General features: G+C 36.6%; 1 protein-coding gene across 1 annotated transcript in view; it reads right to left on the bottom strand.

Moving 5' to 3' along the window:
• Positions 1 to 237: 237 nt before the first annotated feature.
• Positions 238 to 19,877, bottom strand: part of LOC109105473 (unconventional myosin-XVI-like) — a 736,220-nt gene continuing 716,580 nt past the window's right edge. The window contains 3 exon segments of the mRNA XM_042730903.1: positions 238 to 825; positions 16,777 to 16,861; positions 19,093 to 19,245. Coding sequence (XP_042586837.1) covers positions 690 to 825; positions 16,777 to 16,861; positions 19,093 to 19,245 — 374 coding nt within the window. The 3' untranslated portion in view covers positions 238 to 689.

Raw genomic sequence — 19,877 nt, forward strand, 5'->3', positions numbered from 1 at the left:
TATATTAAAATAGAAAACATATTTTTAAATGCTGTATATTATTTTTTGAACAATATTCAATATTTTTATCAATAGATGACAGCGGGTATAACACAGATGCCAATAGCCATAAGGTTAAAAAGTTACACACTTTTTTTTGTGCATGTACATGCTGGTTTGCACAGGTGGCCGAAATGTCCGCCCAATAGAGAAAAGTTTGCTCAGCCAAGAAAAATTTAGGACATTGCGAAAGCCCACAACGTAGACTATAGCACACAGATGAGATGCGTTTGCACAGCCCTAAGATAGCGTAGATGAGTTGCAATCAAGGCAATGTGATGAGATCTTCCAAAACAGCATGATGTTTAGGACATTGCGAAAGGAATTCATAAAAGTCTGACAATGACTTTATATTTTCAATGTTGGACTTGGTATGTTATTTGGTCCCAGTTGGCCATTAGTTGGAACAATTTTCCAAGGAACCTTTCATTCTTTCAAAAGAAGTGAAGAGAGGAACATGAACAAATTGGGATGCCCTACTCTCTTAAGTTCAGAGTCTGGCTCTGATTAGAGGACGCTACCCCTAAGTGAAGGGCAAATCATAAAAAAGGGCCATCGGGCCTAAGGAGTGGGGTTTAACTGAGGTTTAACCCAGGAAGACCACAATCTCTAGGGCGATGATTTCTTTCTGGGACTCTTGGTCTTCACTGTTAGGGTGGGTGAGGTGTTTGTGTGGAGCCAAGCGTTCTGCCAGTCCGGTCGACCATCCCAAACACTCCTCCGCCAGCGCAACAATTCCTGCAGAGTGGCCCGCTGATCCCCACATGCACGTGACCTCTGGAGCACCTGAGAAAATGACAGAAAGGTAATTTTTAGTATGGTGCATAATGGATGTATCCCCAACCCTGCTTCTGGAAAGCTTCCTTTCTGCACACTTCAGGTCCAACCCTGGCTGGTTAATGTGTGTTTGATTAGGGTTGGACTCTGCAGAATGGTAGCTCTCGCCCGATCTACACTACTTACCACCAATTAACAGAATACCAGTGACTCAAATTCCAACTCCAATATAATTTAGATTGCAAAAGTAAAATAACATATAGGTAATGCACAAAGCGTCAGGAAATGAAATGTGTCCAGTGAAGGTATTGGGTCATACAAAAAAAAAGTGTCCATGATGAAGATGATGAACATTCTATTAAAAAGAAAGTTTAAAACACATGTGCCATGTTCTTAAAAATGTAGTCCTTTTATTTATGTTGGTTTAATTGTAAAGGTTAATAAAATCAATGGATTAAAACATTTCCTTGAGACATGTGAATGCACACAACTTAAAATGTTTTAAAATGCATTTTTCAAGGTAAAAAGTATTCTATACAAATATCACAAATTATTAATTCATAAATATTATTAGGATTTTGGGGAGTTGCACCACATGACATTCTGAACCTGAACTAACTTTGTCATGATGAATCCATGATTATTTGCAATGATCATACAATTCTGTATAGTAAAACAATAAGCAGTAAAACCAAACAAGTGCATATTCAGGTATCAGTCATTACTGAGACAAACTGAGTTTTATTTATTTAATTAAATTAATAGTGATCTTTTTTTGTACACTTACTGGGTGGAAGAGAAAGAGAAATGAGTACAAATGCTTTATAACACTTACCAGTATACCACTATACCAGTAACACTTTATTAGCATGCATATTACTAGCATATTGGCTGTTTATTAGTACTTATAAAGCACATATTAATGTCTTATTAGATTCCTTAACCCTACCCTATACCTAAACATAGCTACTACTAACAACTACCTTGCTTACTCTATTAATAATAGGTAAATTGGGATTTTATTGAGGGTTAATAGTAAATGTGTTCCCTGAACTGAAGTGTTACTGAAGGGCCTATTAATGTCTAAAACCCTCTCCTGACAGCTGCTGCTGGATGCAACCAGCAACCCTGCTATACATGCATACACAAAACCCACCCATGGGCGTCTCTCATCCATCATACAAGCGTAATCAATAAACAGATAAATCAATCCAACCCAATCATCTGCAGCTGGTAAATGCCACAAATGGAACAGGACCTCCTGCTGTGCATCTGATCCATTCATGATGGATGGAGGGTTGAAGGAAAGTCACATGGCTTTAGTTTGGTCAAAGAGAAAACCCCTTTCCATTTGTTCTCTCTATCTAATAGGACGCCCAACTGAGTCTGATGGCACCAAGAGACTGTCATTTGTTATTACTGTTAAAGTTAAGAAGTGAAGCTTACAGAATCCTTACAAACAGTCTTTTGGAAATAAAGACGGAGCTTAGGAAGTACAAATCTGGACTGTTGACCTGGATCAAACCCTGAACCCATAACTGTCCCTTTACTGCTAAATAATATACAATTATAGTTGAACAGCAGAATTGGGTGGGGGAACAACCCATCTGAGACATTCAGTTCTTTAACAATACATTGACAGAATATACAGCAATTCAGGCTTTACAATTCAAATGCGTTGAGATCTCTGGAGGTTTCCAAGCAAGAAATGGCCCCCATTATGGGTTAGTGTTCAAATCCATCTAAAGCAACTGGATAAGAATCCAACCATGCAAAAAATGCCAGTAAAAATTCTCAAATTATTTCAAAGGCAAATAAATAGATGTTTTTTCAAATAATATATCTTGAAAGTTAATTTTCTTAAACCACTGTGTTTTTTTTTCTTGTTTTAAATTTAACATTTGCCAGAATGATAAGAAAAAAAAACTTATAAAAAATTAATTAATAAAGTATGAGGAGAGGACATTTTTATGACACTCCCTATGGTTCATTAAGTAACCATAACATTGTAATTTTATAAATGAAATGTTAACTGAAATGAAAAAAAGTAAACATTGACATTTTAATTCAGCTGGTACCCAAAGGAACTATAACTAAAATAAACTTCAAAAACAAATGAATAAATAAATAAATAAATAAATAAATAAAATCATAATAAAATATATATATAGGATATATAGAAATATATAGGAAAAAAAATTCAAACTATTAATAAAAACATTTTAATAAAAACTATTAATAAAAACACATAGAAAAATATGTTTGCAAAGGTTTAAGGAACTGCACTGATCACACTAGAACTGCTCGAGCCTTGAGGATTAAAACTGATTATCATTGTTTATCTATCTGTTTTCTGCACGAGGAGACTGTTTAGGAAGATACAGGGGCTGATCATACAGTAGAGAGTGTTGGTAGACTATCTAGAATGACGTAATGGGATGCCCTGACCTAATTCACCGGTCCACTCTGCGAGGGAACTCATCCAGAAACATCATGAAAGTGTGTGAGTGCAGCGGTGATGCTACAGTACAGCAGAAGCGTATTCTAGAAACCCAGGACATGCAGCGCCCCACACACCCATGTACTGCTCGAAAGTACTGAGCCATAATTTACACCTATCTGTCGCCTCTCAGTTCTGACATCACTATGCTAGCAGAGCAGAGACACAGCGATGGCACACAGTGTACTGAACCAAACAAATCATGAGCACACACAGTCAGCCAATCACGCACACCATTAAGACCAAGAACGACATCTGTGTCAATCACTGCATTCACACCTGTAATACTATCTGGACACTGCACAAAGAAACACACAAAGTACCTGGATCACATGCAGCTATTCATATTCAAGCACAGAAACCATTTTGTTTAACCTTGCATTATTTATGGGCTTCATCAAAGGGCACACATGCACGCTTAGAGATGTGGATACAGACAGGCGGGCTACATGACCACTTGTATTCCAAATTTAGCCCAGCCTCTCAAACCATCGGGGACATCCAGTTCTTTGACAATCAATTGACAGAATATTCAGTGATTCAGGCTTTGCAATTCAGATGAGATGGGGTCTCTAGGGGTTTCCAAACAAGAAACGGCCCTCATTACAGCTAGTGTTCAAATCCATGTAAAGCACCTAGATAAAAAAGACAGTAAAAACGCTTCAAAAAAAAAAAAAAAAAAAAAAAAAAATCCAAATGATTTCAGAAGCAAATATATAGGCATATTTTTAGAGAATATATATCTTGAAATAAGTTTTCATTTTATTGCAGCATTTTATTTTGTTTTAAGCATAAAAAAATCAATATAAAAATACAAAAATCAACTTTATTCTAAAAATAAGTATTTTTTTATCTCTTTTTTTTGCCAATATGGTTTAAAAAAGGTTATATTTATATATTTATAATGTCAAGATATATTTTATGAGGAAAAAAAATACACATTTGATTTAAGTGTTTAGATATTTTTACTATATTTTACCTTTAAAATTTGTATCTTGTTTTAAGCATAAAAACAAGTTGTTTCAGCTTACAACCTTTTTAAATGATATTAAAATATTTTTTACATACTCTACCTTTGATTTTTTTTTAATCATAAGTAACTGAAACAAGTAAAAAAAAAAAAAAAACTTTAAATAAAAATAAATGCAAATAAATCAAACAATCAATCTACTGCATTTTTACATTTTTCATTTTCAGTTTACTGCAAAACAAGACCAAAATACTGATTAAGATTTTTTTTTTCTTGTACAGCTCTCATTTCAACTGCACTTGAGGTGGTGAATTCAACAGGCTTATTAACTTTTAAAAGGAAGAGGAAAAAAATTCCAATGAAAATGTAATTGTCGGCCACAGTGTGCTTTGTTGTATGAATTACTGACTGCCGAGAGGATAAAATTGTAGACATTCAAGGAACAAAAATGGTCAATCGTCCTATTCAGCTTGTTTAACAATTCTGAATATTGGTCTATGTAGCTTACTGTTTGATTTTGAAGACGTTTTTACTTCTAAATGATATAAACTTAAAAGCCACTGGATGCCCAGTATAACATCTGGGTTGTAAAACAAAACCACTGTGCCATATATAGACACGTTTTCAGAAAATATGCTGTAATAGGGAGTATATACTGTACAAACTGTGGTCTATAGATAGATGTGTGTAACTCTCTATCCAAGGCCATGCAGATGTGCAGTTGGGATTCTCTAACAGTGGTTTTATCATTCAACCTTTAAGAAGATTAGAAAGCTCTCCTCCTCCCTTATCCTGTCCCCCCCCCTACAAGAACCGTAAGCCCATGGGATCCCCTCACAGTGACCAGTCATGTGCATATGTGTGTGGTGCCTTCAATTCTCCATTCCAGGAGGATTTGAAATTTCAGATTTTCTCTTAGTATCTCATTGAGTAATAGAGGATGGTGTTACATTAAAAATAAATAAAATACTGCGAAAACTGTTAGAGAATCCATAATACCATGTTTCTTTGGCTTTACCAATGGTATATACAATATAATGGTATATATTGTCAGTATGATTTATAAATGTTTTTAAAAGAAGTCTCTTTTTCTTTATTTGATCAAAAATATTGTAAAAAACACTGTTTTAATTGTTAAAAACAATTACAATTGAAAATAACTAAGTATTTTAAAATGTAACATTTTGCAAAGCTGAATTTTCAGCATCATTACTCCAGTCTTCAGTGTCACATGATTTGTCAGAAATCAATCTAATGTACTGATTTGCTGCTTAAGAAACATTTAAGTTTTTTTTTTTTATGAATTAAAAGTTCAAAAGAAAAGCATATTTAAAATATAAATCTTTTTTAATATTTTAAATGTATTTACTGTCACTTTTCATCAGTTTAATGCACAATTGCCTGATAGTATTAATTTCTAAAAATCATTTAATCAATGGAAATCTTTCAGGTTCATATTTTTGAAGTACCATTGTATAACAATCTGATACCATTACTGTACCATAGCACTACCTTTGTAATTACTGAACTATATAGCACTACCTTATTGTGAGAGTCTATTAACTCCCTTGCATTGTATCCAAATTGTAATATCATAGTATTACTAAGGTACCATGTCCAAGAATGGTTTATGGCTACAAAATAGTACCAAAATGTACCCAGGTGGAATCAAAGGACTTTTTTCTGCGTTAATTTTGAAAATCTGACAAATGGATTTAAATGTGTAAAATGTGTTAAATGGAACACAGTACACTAAAGTCTTACTGATATCCGAAAGCATTATGAGATTAGCCAAAATATTTAGTCAACAAACATGGAAGTGTCTGAATAATTCTAAGAATTGCAGATGTTACAGTTCTGAAGATTCTGTGGGGTTTCATGGCCTGATTATTCATCGTATTTTCACTAACTATCAAACATATCGCTAGTTCTTCTCGAACTGTTTTGTAAATTCATAGAGGAACATCAAAAGCCAGACTGGGAATACAGCTATTGAAATTCTCTCTGAGGAACCCAGCACCATCTCATTACGCCTTCATTTTCAAAGCTGATGGAAATCCTTGGCCTGAAAGTCTCCAATACAACAACAAGCAAACCGTGCTCATTGAAGATTAGCCTATCCAAAAGCAAAAGACAAATTGGGCGAGTGCTACGGTTCAGTTGGAAAGCAGAAGCAGTGAATGGAGCAGTATTGGGAGAGGGTCATATGCACAGCTAGTCTGATCTGATTACAACCACTGAAAGAAGAAAACACAGACCTTCATCAGCCAGTTTGTTTTGATCAGACGCCACAGAACCTGATTGTGTGCACTCACAAAAGACGCAGAATACGCAGCACCCAATAAAAGAAATCAATGTTCATGTGATGTCTTAAGGAGAATGGTCACCCTTCACATGGTAAGGAAAAGGATTTCAAAAGTCCTGTCGGTATCAGATTGAAGCTGTCCTCAAATGTACTTCAGCATCTTCCGAGAAACTCTTAAGCATGTCTTAGGTGACATTGCGCTCCCTCACAAATAAACACAAACATATGATCGCCAGGCTTTGGTGCATCAAGTACATGCTCTTTACCAGTAATTGAATTCCTATGAGTGCAGAAGGACAGATAATTAAAAAGGTTAGACCCATGGTTAACCATAATCCTCTAACAAACGCTCCTCAGCTGTTTCTCTTCACGTTCCTGAAAAGCCTTCAGACTATTTGAGGACAGCAAAAAGCCGTGAAAAGCCTCGAAAGGCATATCAAACCAGGTTGACGCAGGACAAACCTAGAGAATCCTGATAATTTAAAGGTTTTACAGGATGATCTGACTCCTAAACCTATATTAGCCTGACATGAAGTTAAAGGATGTCTGAGGTAAGGTGAGCTACAGAGCTCAAGGGCAACAGTGAATGCCTTGTGATACTAACCACCACACACAAAAAGGTATTTTTTATTTATTTATTTTTTTATTTTACTAGATATATTAAGGAGTGGCATTTGGTTTACTTGAGTACTTTTTATTGCTGGCCTATATGCTGTACATGCAGTATATTATGTGTATAGTGGCTGTAGTATTTTATAATTAAATATCAAACTTCTTTTTGTAAAATATATACTTGCAAAGTGTCACTGTGCATCTGTTTTTGAAAACATTGAAAATAAATGTTAACATTTTGCTGTGTAATCAGTGTTGGTAACACGAGGCATGTAATCAGATTACTTTTTTCAAGTAACTAGTAAAGTAACATTACTTTTAAATTTACAGAAAATATATAGGTCACTTTTTAAAATAAATAATGCAAGTTACTGTACATTGTTTTCCCATTTATTCACTGACATCTCTCCTGCCCCCATGGTGAGAGAAATTGGGAGTTAAGTGAAGAGGCAGAGGTACTTCCTTCAGCCTGAGGCTTATTCATTTTACTTTTAGTGCGAAACTGATTACAGTTACCAAAATATATATCCTTTGGTTTTTTATTTATTTTTATCTTTTATTACACACAAATAAGCAAGCTCAGCCCAGGTGACAAAAAGTAACACAAAAGTAACAATAAATTACTTTCCATAAAAAGTAATTAAGTAATGCAATTAGTTACTTTTTTTGTTTTTACAGAGTATTGCAATATTGTAATGCATTACTTTTAGAAGTAACTTTCCCCAACACTGCACGTAACTGAAAAGTTTCTTTGTGCACATTAGCGTATAGTTATCACTGGATTTTAATTGGTGTGAAATGGTTACTCTGTAAGATAGTAAGATATTCGCTTTCATTATCAATAACTTTTGTCATTTTGTAATTGAGTAGTGGTGGCCATCCCTGGTATATATCTGCATCATTTACAGTTTCCTCTGACTGTACATGTGCTACATGTGAACATTTGTTTGTAGCTAAAATATAAGAGCAAGAGCCATTGATTCAGTGCAGAGACATGGCTCTGCTCCACACTCTCTGTAAGGCATGATTCAGCAGGCAACAATGAACATCTCAGCATGAGGACAAACTCCATAAAGAGCCTCTGTCTCAGAGCAAAATCAATAAGCAAAACTTAGGAAAGGAGAGAACATAAAGGTGAAGGACTGAATGAAGGATCAAGGAAAGAGCAGGGTCGCCATGAGAACCAGCCGTGAGGAATGGAGAAGTTTTTAACAAAAACTGCAGCTCATTTTCAAGTAAACAGAGACTGGACTGTAAAGCAGTGACTGTCTGCAGTTTGACACAGTCAGAAAGAAGCATGTGTGGACAAGCTCCATTACATGCTGTACGGTAGATCATTTCAATACACTTAATCCTAAATAATATCACATTTACAGGAATAGTTCACCCTCAAATTAAAGTTCTGCCACCATTTACTCATCGGCATGTCCATTTAAACTTGTATGCTGTTTTTTCCTCTAATAAACACATAAGTCTGGACAAATTTTACAATGCTTTTAAATACTTTTTGTTATTTTTGGAGCTTGGCAGGAATGCAGCTGCCTGAACATTCTTCAAAATTTCTCATTTTTCATTCCTCAAAAGAAAGTCAGGTTTTAAACTACATAAATCAATGAGTAACTGGTGAAAGTCTTCAGTTTTAGATGAACTATTTCTTGAATACTGATTACCACAACAGCATTATCCTACATTATTTCCCTATCGCTTCGGTTGCTAGATGTCGCAGAGCTGCAGTTTCCTTCAATAGCATGGAAAGCAAAAAAGGGAAACGTAAAAGGCAGGAATTGCAAGGTGAAGGGTAGTCAGTGAGGTACTGTGCTATAGACCAGACTCACCCCATCCCTACACAGGCATGAGGGCTCATTCAGCCCCCAGCCTACAGCGCTGCCCCCGCACCGAAGGGCGAGAAGTTGAGGTGACCCCTCTGGAAGAGAGGAGAGAAAGACACACACAGAGAGAACATTCAAAACACATATACAGCAGTTCTTACATTCTTTTCACAACATGAAATCATGTGCTCAATACACGTGATTACCTGTAGCAGATGTGCAGATGTTATTGAAAGCCAAGGACTTAATTCATTAGGCACACTTTCCTTCAAGGTTTTTATTAATATATGGCCCCAAATGTATTTGGTACCTTCGGTCACATTACATTCATATATATAGATTGATTGATGCATCATGTTTATTGTGACCCTGGACCACAAAACCAGTCATAAGTAGCATGGGTATAATTGTAGCAATAGCCAAAAATACACTGTATGGGTCAAAACTATCGACTTTTCTTTTATGCCAAAAATCATTACGATACTAAGTCAAGATCATGTTCCATGAAGATTTTTTGTACATTTCCTACCGTTTTTTTGCACCCCCAGATTCCAGATTTTCAAATAGTTGTCTTATCCAACAAACCATACATCAATGGAAAGCTTATTTATTCAGCTTTCAGATGATGTTTATATATATATATATATATATTATATATATATATATATATAAATAAAATGACTGGTTTTGTGGAACAGGTTCACATATATGATGCACTTATGCATTAAATGAGTTCCACATTAGGCCTTGACATGCAAAGTTATCTTTGAAAAAAAATGAAGGAATATCAGGACTTTTAATAAATAACGAATCACAAATGACAAATAAAGTCAAAATTCTAAATATTAAAATTTACTCCACTTTTCCACCATACTCCAAAATATGCAGCATTTAAAATTAATGAATGAATGAAGCATCATTTAGCGTTTCCTAAAAATATTAATCAGCACAACTTTGTGCAACACTGGTAATAGTAAATGTTTCTTAAGCAAATTAGCACATTAGAATGATTTCTCAAGGATCAAATGACACTAAAGACTGGAGTAATAATGCTGGAAATTCAACTTTGTCATCACAGTAATAAATTACATTTTAAAATAAATTAAAATAGAAAATTACTTTTAATTGCAAAAATATTTAACAATATTATGTTTTTTTTTTTTTTTTTTTAATTAATTAATTTTTTTTGTGTGTGTGGGTGGAAATCAAATAAATACCTTGATTATGTGTGTTTTTGTCATCTTTCTTTACAACAGATGCTACTTGGTTTGCAATTTAATTAATGCAATGGCAAACATATATTTGAAAGTCTTGCTTAAGTGTCCAAATACGTGGGATCACTGTATCTACAGTCAGTTGTGCATCTGATCCGAGGGATCTCCACATGTCAGTCAGCATCTCCAGGACTGCGTGATAAACAGCAGCCCTGTCAGAAGAGACGGCCTCTTCAGACCTTATCTCATACAGACATGGAGCAAGAATACTCCATTACCAGAGCGCCCCCGTCCGGGAACACTTCATTCCTCCAGCTGTCATTTTTCTAAGCAATCTTCCGCACCCGCCGGATCTGAATGCTGATAAGGCCGAACTGCCCTCGTCTCATTCTCTCTCTCAATCGCAATCTCCGGCGAAACCAAGCTGATCAATAATTAAAATCATGATCTTCCGCATGTTATGAGACGTTAGATGTGGATCAATAAGGAGCGGATGGACCAGACGGCAGGAGGAGCGAGATACAGAAAGCAGAGATGGGGAAATATGAAGCAGGCGTGTGCTAATACATGTTAAGGGGCATTAAAAGGCTGTTTCCTGCTTCCGAGTGCCATAAGGACATTAAGAGGTAGAGCGTCCCTTTGAGGATGACCTCTGGTGGGGTTACATTTGAGTGATGGGAGAACATCGTCACTGCCATCTGTTTTTCTTCATGTCAGACCTTAGATAAAAGGACTGGGATTTACTGGCACAGAACGGCCCTTGTGTTGTTTGACGCCACATCGATAAATACATTAAGACCGAAATGGTGCACATGATGTTTTAGCATTCAATGTTTTGTTATGAGCGCGTATCTGGCACTGCGTGGCGAATCTGAAACTTTGGTGTAAAGTTACCAGAGGACTGAATATTGGTAGTGAGTGAGTATATACTCTAGTTGATGTGGTTTAAAAGGTTAGTGTCCAGTTTCAGAGAGCAGTAGCATATAACTCGCTTCCCTCTGTAGGGGGCTATTCTGTCGTTCTGAATATTTCATTATCTATTTGAATAATTCAAGTTTTATTTATGGTGTAGAAGGCGGCCATGTAATTGTACAAGATATTTGTAGACATGCATCTATAAGTCTTTTTGCATCCACTTCCTGGTTTCCATGTGGTCCGGTGACCTTGACCCCTATTATGTGACACATGCAGGAAGCCGAGGACAGAATGGGATCCGGTAACCAGAGAGCTTGTGGCATTCAGTGCTTCTTGAGGTACAAAGCGTCTCGAGTGTCACTAGTGAAATTCAGAATGCTTATACCCTGTTACCTTCCTAAAATACAACCCAACATTTTGATACATGCTCGAGACTTCAGGGCGGAATAATGTGACAGCTCGGTCTGGCTAGACTGACATGAAACAAAATGAGATCATCTGCATTAAAATCAATGAAGATGTCTGCATTGGAAATGCCTGATGTGACACGACGGACATCTTGTTTCTATGTACAGTGTGTTGTGCTGCACACAACTCCAGCTACTTTCTCTGTCTATTGAGAAGTAATTTTTTTTTTTTTTACAGATATCATATATACTGTATATACTACAGTATAAAAGAAACTTTGGTCAGGGAGATTTTTTTTTTTTTTTTAGAAAGAATTGTATGCTTTTATTTAACAAGGACACATATCAAAAGTGACAGTAAAAACATTTAAAATGTTACAAAAGATTTATACAGTATTTAAAAAAAAAGTTTTTTCTTTGAAACTTAAAATTAGCATTTTTTTCACAAAAAATATTAAGCAGCACAACTATCAACAATTATAAGAATTTTTTTTTTTTTTAATTCAGCTTTGCATCACAGGAATAAATAACATTTTATGTACTTCTGACATAATCAGTGTTCAGTACAATAATTAATTAAAAAACTAAATATTATTATTAAAATATTTAGAATCTGTATTTTTAATAATATAATATATTTTATAATATTATCAATAACTAAATCACATATTTTAATAAATAGTAATGTATTTATTATTGATTTATGGATTGACTGTTTGATTGTAACTGTAGGTTAATAAATGCAATTCAAATATTTCAAATATATTAAAAGAGAAATCAATTATTTTAAATTGTAATAATAATTGTAGTAATAATTACTGTTTCACTGTATTTTTGATTAAATAAATGCAATCTTGGTGAGTGTTAAAGACTTCTATCAAAAGCAACTTGAAACATCTGAACAGCAGTGTGTCTTTTTAAATAACGTCTGAATGTTGCATTAAAGGGGTCACAGGATGCCCATTTTCTTTAATGAAACCTCTATAACATATTTTGGTTAAAATTTCTCAATGGTAGTGTAAAACAACACCCTTGCTAACTAGCACGTTGTTAGGAAAGGCGATTTGCAAAGATTCATAAAAAAAAACCCTTATACTCACTTATTCTGTAAGTGAGGCTGGATCACGAATGATTCACATGAACATAGACACATTTAGGTAGATCGGGGGGGTGGGGGTGGGGGGGTGCAGTCCCTTCAAAAACAAACGTAATCCACTGTGTCTTCAGCGGCTTAGATGTCAGGAGTAAATGACAACGGCTATGTTCATTATTACATCCAACAACAAAACACCTCAATCGCTTAGGAGACATTCTGCTCCAGCACTGACGGAAAACAATGGCAGACTGTTGACAGCTCACTCAGGGCGGGTCTGTGCTAAAACGCCAGTGTCAATCAACAATCGTGGGAGGGGCCTGGGTCTGTGTGATGTCACACAGCCAAGAAGGTGAGAACGGTTTGATTTGAGAAAGGGGATATTACTTCTAGGTATTTAAAAAAAAACAAAAAAAAAAAAACGGGTGAATGTGTACAAACACTGCCAACACACATTTATGTTCAAACAACATGTAAAAGTGAATGTTGCATCCGATGACCCATTTAAAAGCAGCTTGTGTTCTCATAATGCTGAATTATATGTTAAATTGTGTTCTAAAAAAATATTAGGCCTATAAATTAAGTAGACATGACATTGCATATTTATTTGTAGGCAGGTTATGTAGTAACAGTCCATTATGTCACTGTTTGGCTCTCATGCATGGACACAAGAACCAGCACTCGTTTGGTGTCAGAAGAGGTGTTATCCAAGTCAGCGGGACAGTTCGCTTTTTTCATAATGATATCATTCTGTAATATCATCTGTTGGTCACTGTATGTGCTATGCAAAGGGGAAGATTTCAACGGTGTAAATATCTGAGGGACTGTGCATGATGTGATTATCACTGTCAAAGCATCTTTCTATCAGTCTGTGTGAAAGCAATCTACTATGTGGAAAGGTCTAAAAGATTATTACTAATAATGATTTGAATCACAACATCATTTTTTATCTTGCTGTGGTTTTAGTCATACAAGAATTTTAGGAAATATGGTTGTGGGTTTTCTCAAGTGTCTCACACAGGTAAACTTAAAATGTCTTTTAGTAGGTCCTGGACCAGTGCAGGACAGACTGCTTACACTGTTTGTATGCTCATAAGAATAATGCAGGCTTCTGTCATTCTTTGCCTGAGCCAGAATAAACTGGATTGGAATGCAGGACGCTGAGGCCATTACAGAGAAACTAGGACGCTCCCTTTTTAATAGACAAACAATCCACGGCACTCAGCACTTGGCAATATGACAACACAGCTGAGTCAGAGAGAGCGAGAGAGCGAGGACCCCAGTGCTCCACTCAGGAACCTTACACTGCTCCGGTTAGGTCGAATGACAGCAGCTAGCTGTTTTGCATTTAATAACAACCAGCCCACACGGGTTTAAGACAAGTGCGTGTTCCACTTTATGAAAGAGCACCTCAGGGCCAGAGTTATACATATAGTTTACATATTCATAAAGCATTACAGGCCAGCAGAAGTTTCATAATGTGGAGGGCCCTCAGCAGGGGGTCACAAATTACCTATAGTGACAGGTGCGCTGTGGTGGTCTCTCGCTTTCAATTATTATGAAAGCACATTTCCATTACTGTAACTCACATAGACTTGGTAAGTAAAATCAGGGAGATATGCAGACATGGAACAATTATGAAACAGGAAAACATTCAATCTCTGGTCCAAAACCTAGTGAGCTGCCTTTCTGACTAAATAGGCCCTTTTCTAAGGAACTTAAATGGAACCTCACATGTGGCTGAGAGGCAACTTATAATTGATTTCAGTGGAGTGTGCTGTTAGTATGTTGCTTTGCTAAAGATACTCATAAGCATAACCACACATAGCATATAGCATATGAAATAGTGAATAAAAATGTAAAATTAATTTATTAAATGACTATTCTATGTATTCAATTGTATTCATTTTTATTTAGTTAAATTTATTATTTTATTTACAATTCTGTCTGCCATCTTGGATTCATTTTGTCAATGCATTTTGGGGACTGCCTTGCCAATTTTGCATGTATAATAAAATGAATTAATTAATGAAATGAATGATCTTCAATAAATCAATAACCACTAATTTTGAAGCGTTAGTTAATAATTTTTTTTTTTGTCGGGACCCACCTATGTCATCTACATAGGCATCTCATAGGTTTTGGAACAGAGCCACAGTCTTTGAGAGGATAATACAGTTATGCGAGACGGTGCGGTCTGTTGTGGATCTTTCTACAAAGCACATAAGCTTATAAAATGAGCATTTGACTGCCATAAATCAAAGAATTCTCCCTTTGCTGTCAGCAGGTTGACAGTGCCATATATCTGTCCCCAATCCCATCATCCTAACAGATGGTGTCTGCTATAGCTATGTCTCTGTTTGTGATGCATTCGTATTGTCTTTTTCAATAACTACCAACATCACATCCATGTATGTTTGGATGCAGCTTCCTTATTCCTAATATACCCTGCGTTCCATTCGGAAGGGCTATTCCCTATGCCCTAATCCCTTCAAAGTGTTTTACCCTCCGGAGTGAGAGCTTTGAAAGGTTGAAGGGTGTAGGGGGAACAAACAACTGTTTCTTGAAGTGCCCTTCTGCGTCATCATCCTGTGCACACACGGAGGAGTAGGCATCATGGAAAGAATCAAGCACAAAGGATCATGGGGGCCCGAAGCATCCATCAGTTGCAAGTTTTGGGCACTTCGGTTTGGAAAACCCTTCATTATGACGGCCATGATTGTTTTTTTTTCACTCCGAAGTGCCCTATGGGAGGGGCGATATATGCTGTTTGGAATACAGCGATGGTCTTCCTGTTAGTGACTGACAGTCACATACGTTGTATACTGCTCATGCCATGCCCTGAATGCCACGGCCAAAGCTATCTATAAGCTAGACATTTAGGAAGATTCAGTCTAGATTCATTGAAGCTTTTTATCTGGCAGTCGGCTGCGATCATCCATGTATTATTTACAGCCAAGGTCATATTTATCATTTAATGCAAGATTATGTAAAGATAGGAGTTAAAACCATTGATGTGTCATGCTTTTATTATGAACAATAAATGACACAATGCAATCTAGTTGGATGAGGACAGGAATCGTAAGAAATTTAATTTAATTTTCAGAATTTTTAATTCTGATCCAAACTCTGGTATATTATGAAGGGCCAAATAATTAAATGAAAAAAAAAAATACAAATAATAATAATAATAATAATAATAATAGAAAATAATTAAGATGAAATATAAATATAAATGTATTAAAAAGTCCTGAAAGTATATAATTCTAAATATGTAAATTTCAATATTAATTTATACTTTTTTATAAATCTGAATATACACTTAAAAATTCAGAAAATATAAATGCAAAATCATGAATATACAACTAGTTGTAGGTATAGCTGCAATACATATAGTTAAAGTTCTGATTATGTAAATGTAAATATATAAATGAAAATCTGAAAAAAAGAAAAAAAAAATAGAAATATATATACATATAAATACATCCGTAATCAATCTATCATAATTAAACATTACTTACTACTACTACTACTACTACTATTAATAATAATAATAAACTTAATAATACTATGGTAAATTTCCAAATATCACGTTACCAAAATGTAAAATGGCAATACAGGCATCTTCATGATAATCACTCGGCTACAATATAATTTTAAAACAGATTCTGAAAAAGTATTCTCGATTCCCGTACCGTAGTGTTGAGAGAGTGACACAGAGACAGATAGCATTATTGAGGTAGAAAGCTCTCAGAGAACCCTCATTAAGTTTGAATGTTTTGTGAGGGTAACCCTGCTTTCAGGACACACAGTGAGATGCTGAGAAGCACACAGGGCACATAGTGATCGGCGTGCTCCTGTGGAGGAGAACAGGGCTGGAGCACCACACCTCTCCTCTAAATGCCCCTTTTGAAAATACGATCTCCAGATAAGCTCGACTCTTTTCATTTGGCAGAGTGCTGAGTCTGGGATGACATGGGACCCGCTCTCACTTTCATTACCCATGATGACATCTGCCATTCGGGGTCACTGGAGACCTTCTCCCCACGGAAGAGTGGATGACAGATGCCACAAGACAGCGTGCGCATGTGAGTGGGTTTGTGTATATGCTTCACCTGAGTGTGGTGGCTGTCCATGTGCCTGTGTAACGCCGAGGTGCTGGACGCATTCGACTTTGGATGTCCCTCGTCTTCCACGTCCCTATTGAAAGAAATATCCGGATGTTAAATGCAACATTCTTCATGCATGTTCTGGATTATGTTGCTTCTAATGTATTGCTCTAACTATAATCACATAACACGAACACTGCATGGAATTTCTTTAATTTAGCTTGCACCACAATATGTATTTTTTTGTATTGTATATAATTTCAGCCTTAGTTTTATGATTTGTTTGTTAAATTAAGTGACCATCAGATTCAGTGCTTTGACTGCATTCCAAGAATTAAATTTCTTTAATAATGAAATTATTTAATAATAACCTAAATTCTTTCACTTTTTAAGAGAATTAAATTTGAAAACATTAATTGGAAATGGCAAATACGTATCTTAATATTGCCAGCAATTGATGTTTTTGGACAATATATCTGGCTATCGTCGATACAAGATCAAATCGTCTTTAGACGCACCCCAGCAAGGGGAGGTTATCATGGGGCCTTTCGCAGTGCGTGCCCTGCGTGCCGCCCACTAACGTCACACCACTGGGGCAGACAGCACGTTGCGTGTTACGTCGTTTTTGGCTTCCTTGTTGAGCACAGTGGCACTGAGAACATTCACACACTTTACGCTGTTTTATTTTCCAAATGTAATAAATTTGTCCACAATTGAATCGTTTTGGTTTGTAACCGAAAAAGCTTCGTACCAAATGTTCAATACGAATATGTGTATCGTTACACCCCTAGAAAGTATCTATTGCCCAAATGTTTAGCAACAAGGATGTCTTTGTAATAACTGCATATGATTTTCGAGTCGACTGGTCTTGTTTCTTACATCTACTATATTTGCATATTGTTTAATGGCAAATACAGTGATGCAAAAATAAATAAATCCATTATTATATTTTATGTAACATTATAAAAAAGAACAAGAACAATAATAATAATGGGGGGTGGGGGGTAGAGTCATCATAGTAGATTTCCAAACATTACGGTACCAAAAAAAAAAAGTACCAGGGTACTACAATCATGTTCATAAAAAATTACAAGCCTCTAGTATTATATTAAGAAACAGCTCCAATTTCTGAAAACCACCACAGTCACTAAAAACTTGTACAACAGATATGCCTAAAACCTGAGCGCCCTAAAACTTTAACACTATTCTTCTGCTTTCTTGCAAGCACTGGTATTCCTTTGGGAAATGCACATTAGTTCATATACCATTATCTTGAAGATACAGCCATTTAATGGCTGAGTGTATAGGTCACTGCTGGCTGTTTAAAACTTCCGCCCACTACATCCCATCATGTGGAATATGGAAGTTCCCCCCACACGCAGATATTAGCCTCACTGAGAGGACAAAAGGCCAAGACAGTGAGTGTATGTGTTTTGTGGAAGGAAGACAAGAGACCCTGAGGCCATCTGATGGCTCTTTAGGAGAGCACTTTATCAAGTCCAGGGCCTTTCACTTTAATCACGGCCTGCCTCAGTGATAGCTTCTGGGTCATCTCGCCTCCATCTTACCTTGTCCATTTCTCCAATCCTTTATTCCAGTAACTGCTCTCAATCTGCCATACTTTCCTTTTCTCTTATTCTCTCACTTTATCTCCAATGTTTCCTCATGCATGTAAAGTGCTGTGCCTCTGTGGTGTATGTCACGCTCGGCTGGCCAAAGGTTATGCAGTCACTGGAGCCGTCTCTGTGGTAAACAAACCTTGGGGGAAGGCTGGGCCGGCCAATGACATGCGATTTGGCTTTGAATAATTGGATGGATGCACATTAAGACATGCAACGGCCAAGGTCTTAATGTAAAAATAGGATTGTGGGGTGCTGTGGGTTAGACGCCTCTGCTCTTGATCACATTTATAAAGTCATGAAGAGGAGGAGTAGTAGACCGTAAACATTTTCACCCAAGTGATAATGGGTCTCATCACTAATAACTGCATACAAGTCTTATTTACTTGACCAGAAAATGATCTTGAGAATCTCAGTCGGATTTTCCCATTTTTTTAAATGAAGAGAGAGAGAGAGAGAGAGAGAGAGAGAGAGAGAGAGAGAGAGAGAGAGAGAGAGAAGAGTTTGCCTTAAGTCAAGCGGCCATCTTTGCTGCCTATATATACTACATGTTTTAGTTTGTGTGATCTGTGTTGGTTTGAATGTTTTAAAACATGCAATTGCAAATGATTTGTAACAAATGTATATTAACAAATGAGATCCAGTGTTTGGCAAGCAGTCTTTTTACAAGCTTCATCACCCTTAACCTCTTGTGTGCCATTACCATTAGAGATCTGGTTGCCGTTCTCAATGGGCGCAGGGTTCGAAGAGTTGGGAGAGGTGTGGTTGTTGGCGTTTTTGTCCTGCAGCTGTGCTGACGGAGAGATGGGGCCTTGATCCTCTCGACCTGGCAGGTTAATGTTGGAATTTGAGAGTCCTATGGAAAAGAAATTAAGAAAAACATTTAATAAGTACACTGATTCGCAAGTGTAACCTATGCTTCAGCACAACATAAGGCCCCACATAACATCTAACCACAACCATCGACCTATGTGTTCCCAGTTTATTACAAAAAAGGTGAGGAAGCGACATGCAAGTTAACACCTGACACCTGGAGTCACTAACATTTCTGCAGGGGCATCTGCAGCTGCTCTGGCCAGGAATTACGGGAATGATTGAGTCTAGCAATGATGTTGACGGCAGGGAGAACGGAAGAATGGGGGGGGGTGGAGGGGGTGTTAAGCCTCATGGCATGTGCGCCTGCTTGGATCTGACCGCCACAGGGATGGATATAGCACAGGGGTCAGCTGCCCCCTTTAAAGCCCTGTTAAAAAAGCCCTTTTTTCCATTACAGCATGCTCGCACTCATTTCATGAGCATCTGACTTTACAGCCAGCGTCTGGGGTTATCAGAGATTCATTAACTGCAGCTTTGTTTCTTCTGGGACCCCTACTGACACTACCTTATATATTCATGAGGAAAACAGTCACATTGCTTTACACTTGAGATTTGCAATTATGACCACGTATATCTGAGCACTGATGTGTAAATTGTCTTTATGGTTTGTCT

Source organism: Cyprinus carpio, chromosome B9 (assembly GCF_018340385.1).
Source record: "Cyprinus carpio isolate SPL01 chromosome B9, ASM1834038v1, whole genome shotgun sequence".
NCBI classification, from domain to species: Eukaryota; Metazoa; Chordata; class Actinopteri; order Cypriniformes; family Cyprinidae; genus Cyprinus; species Cyprinus carpio.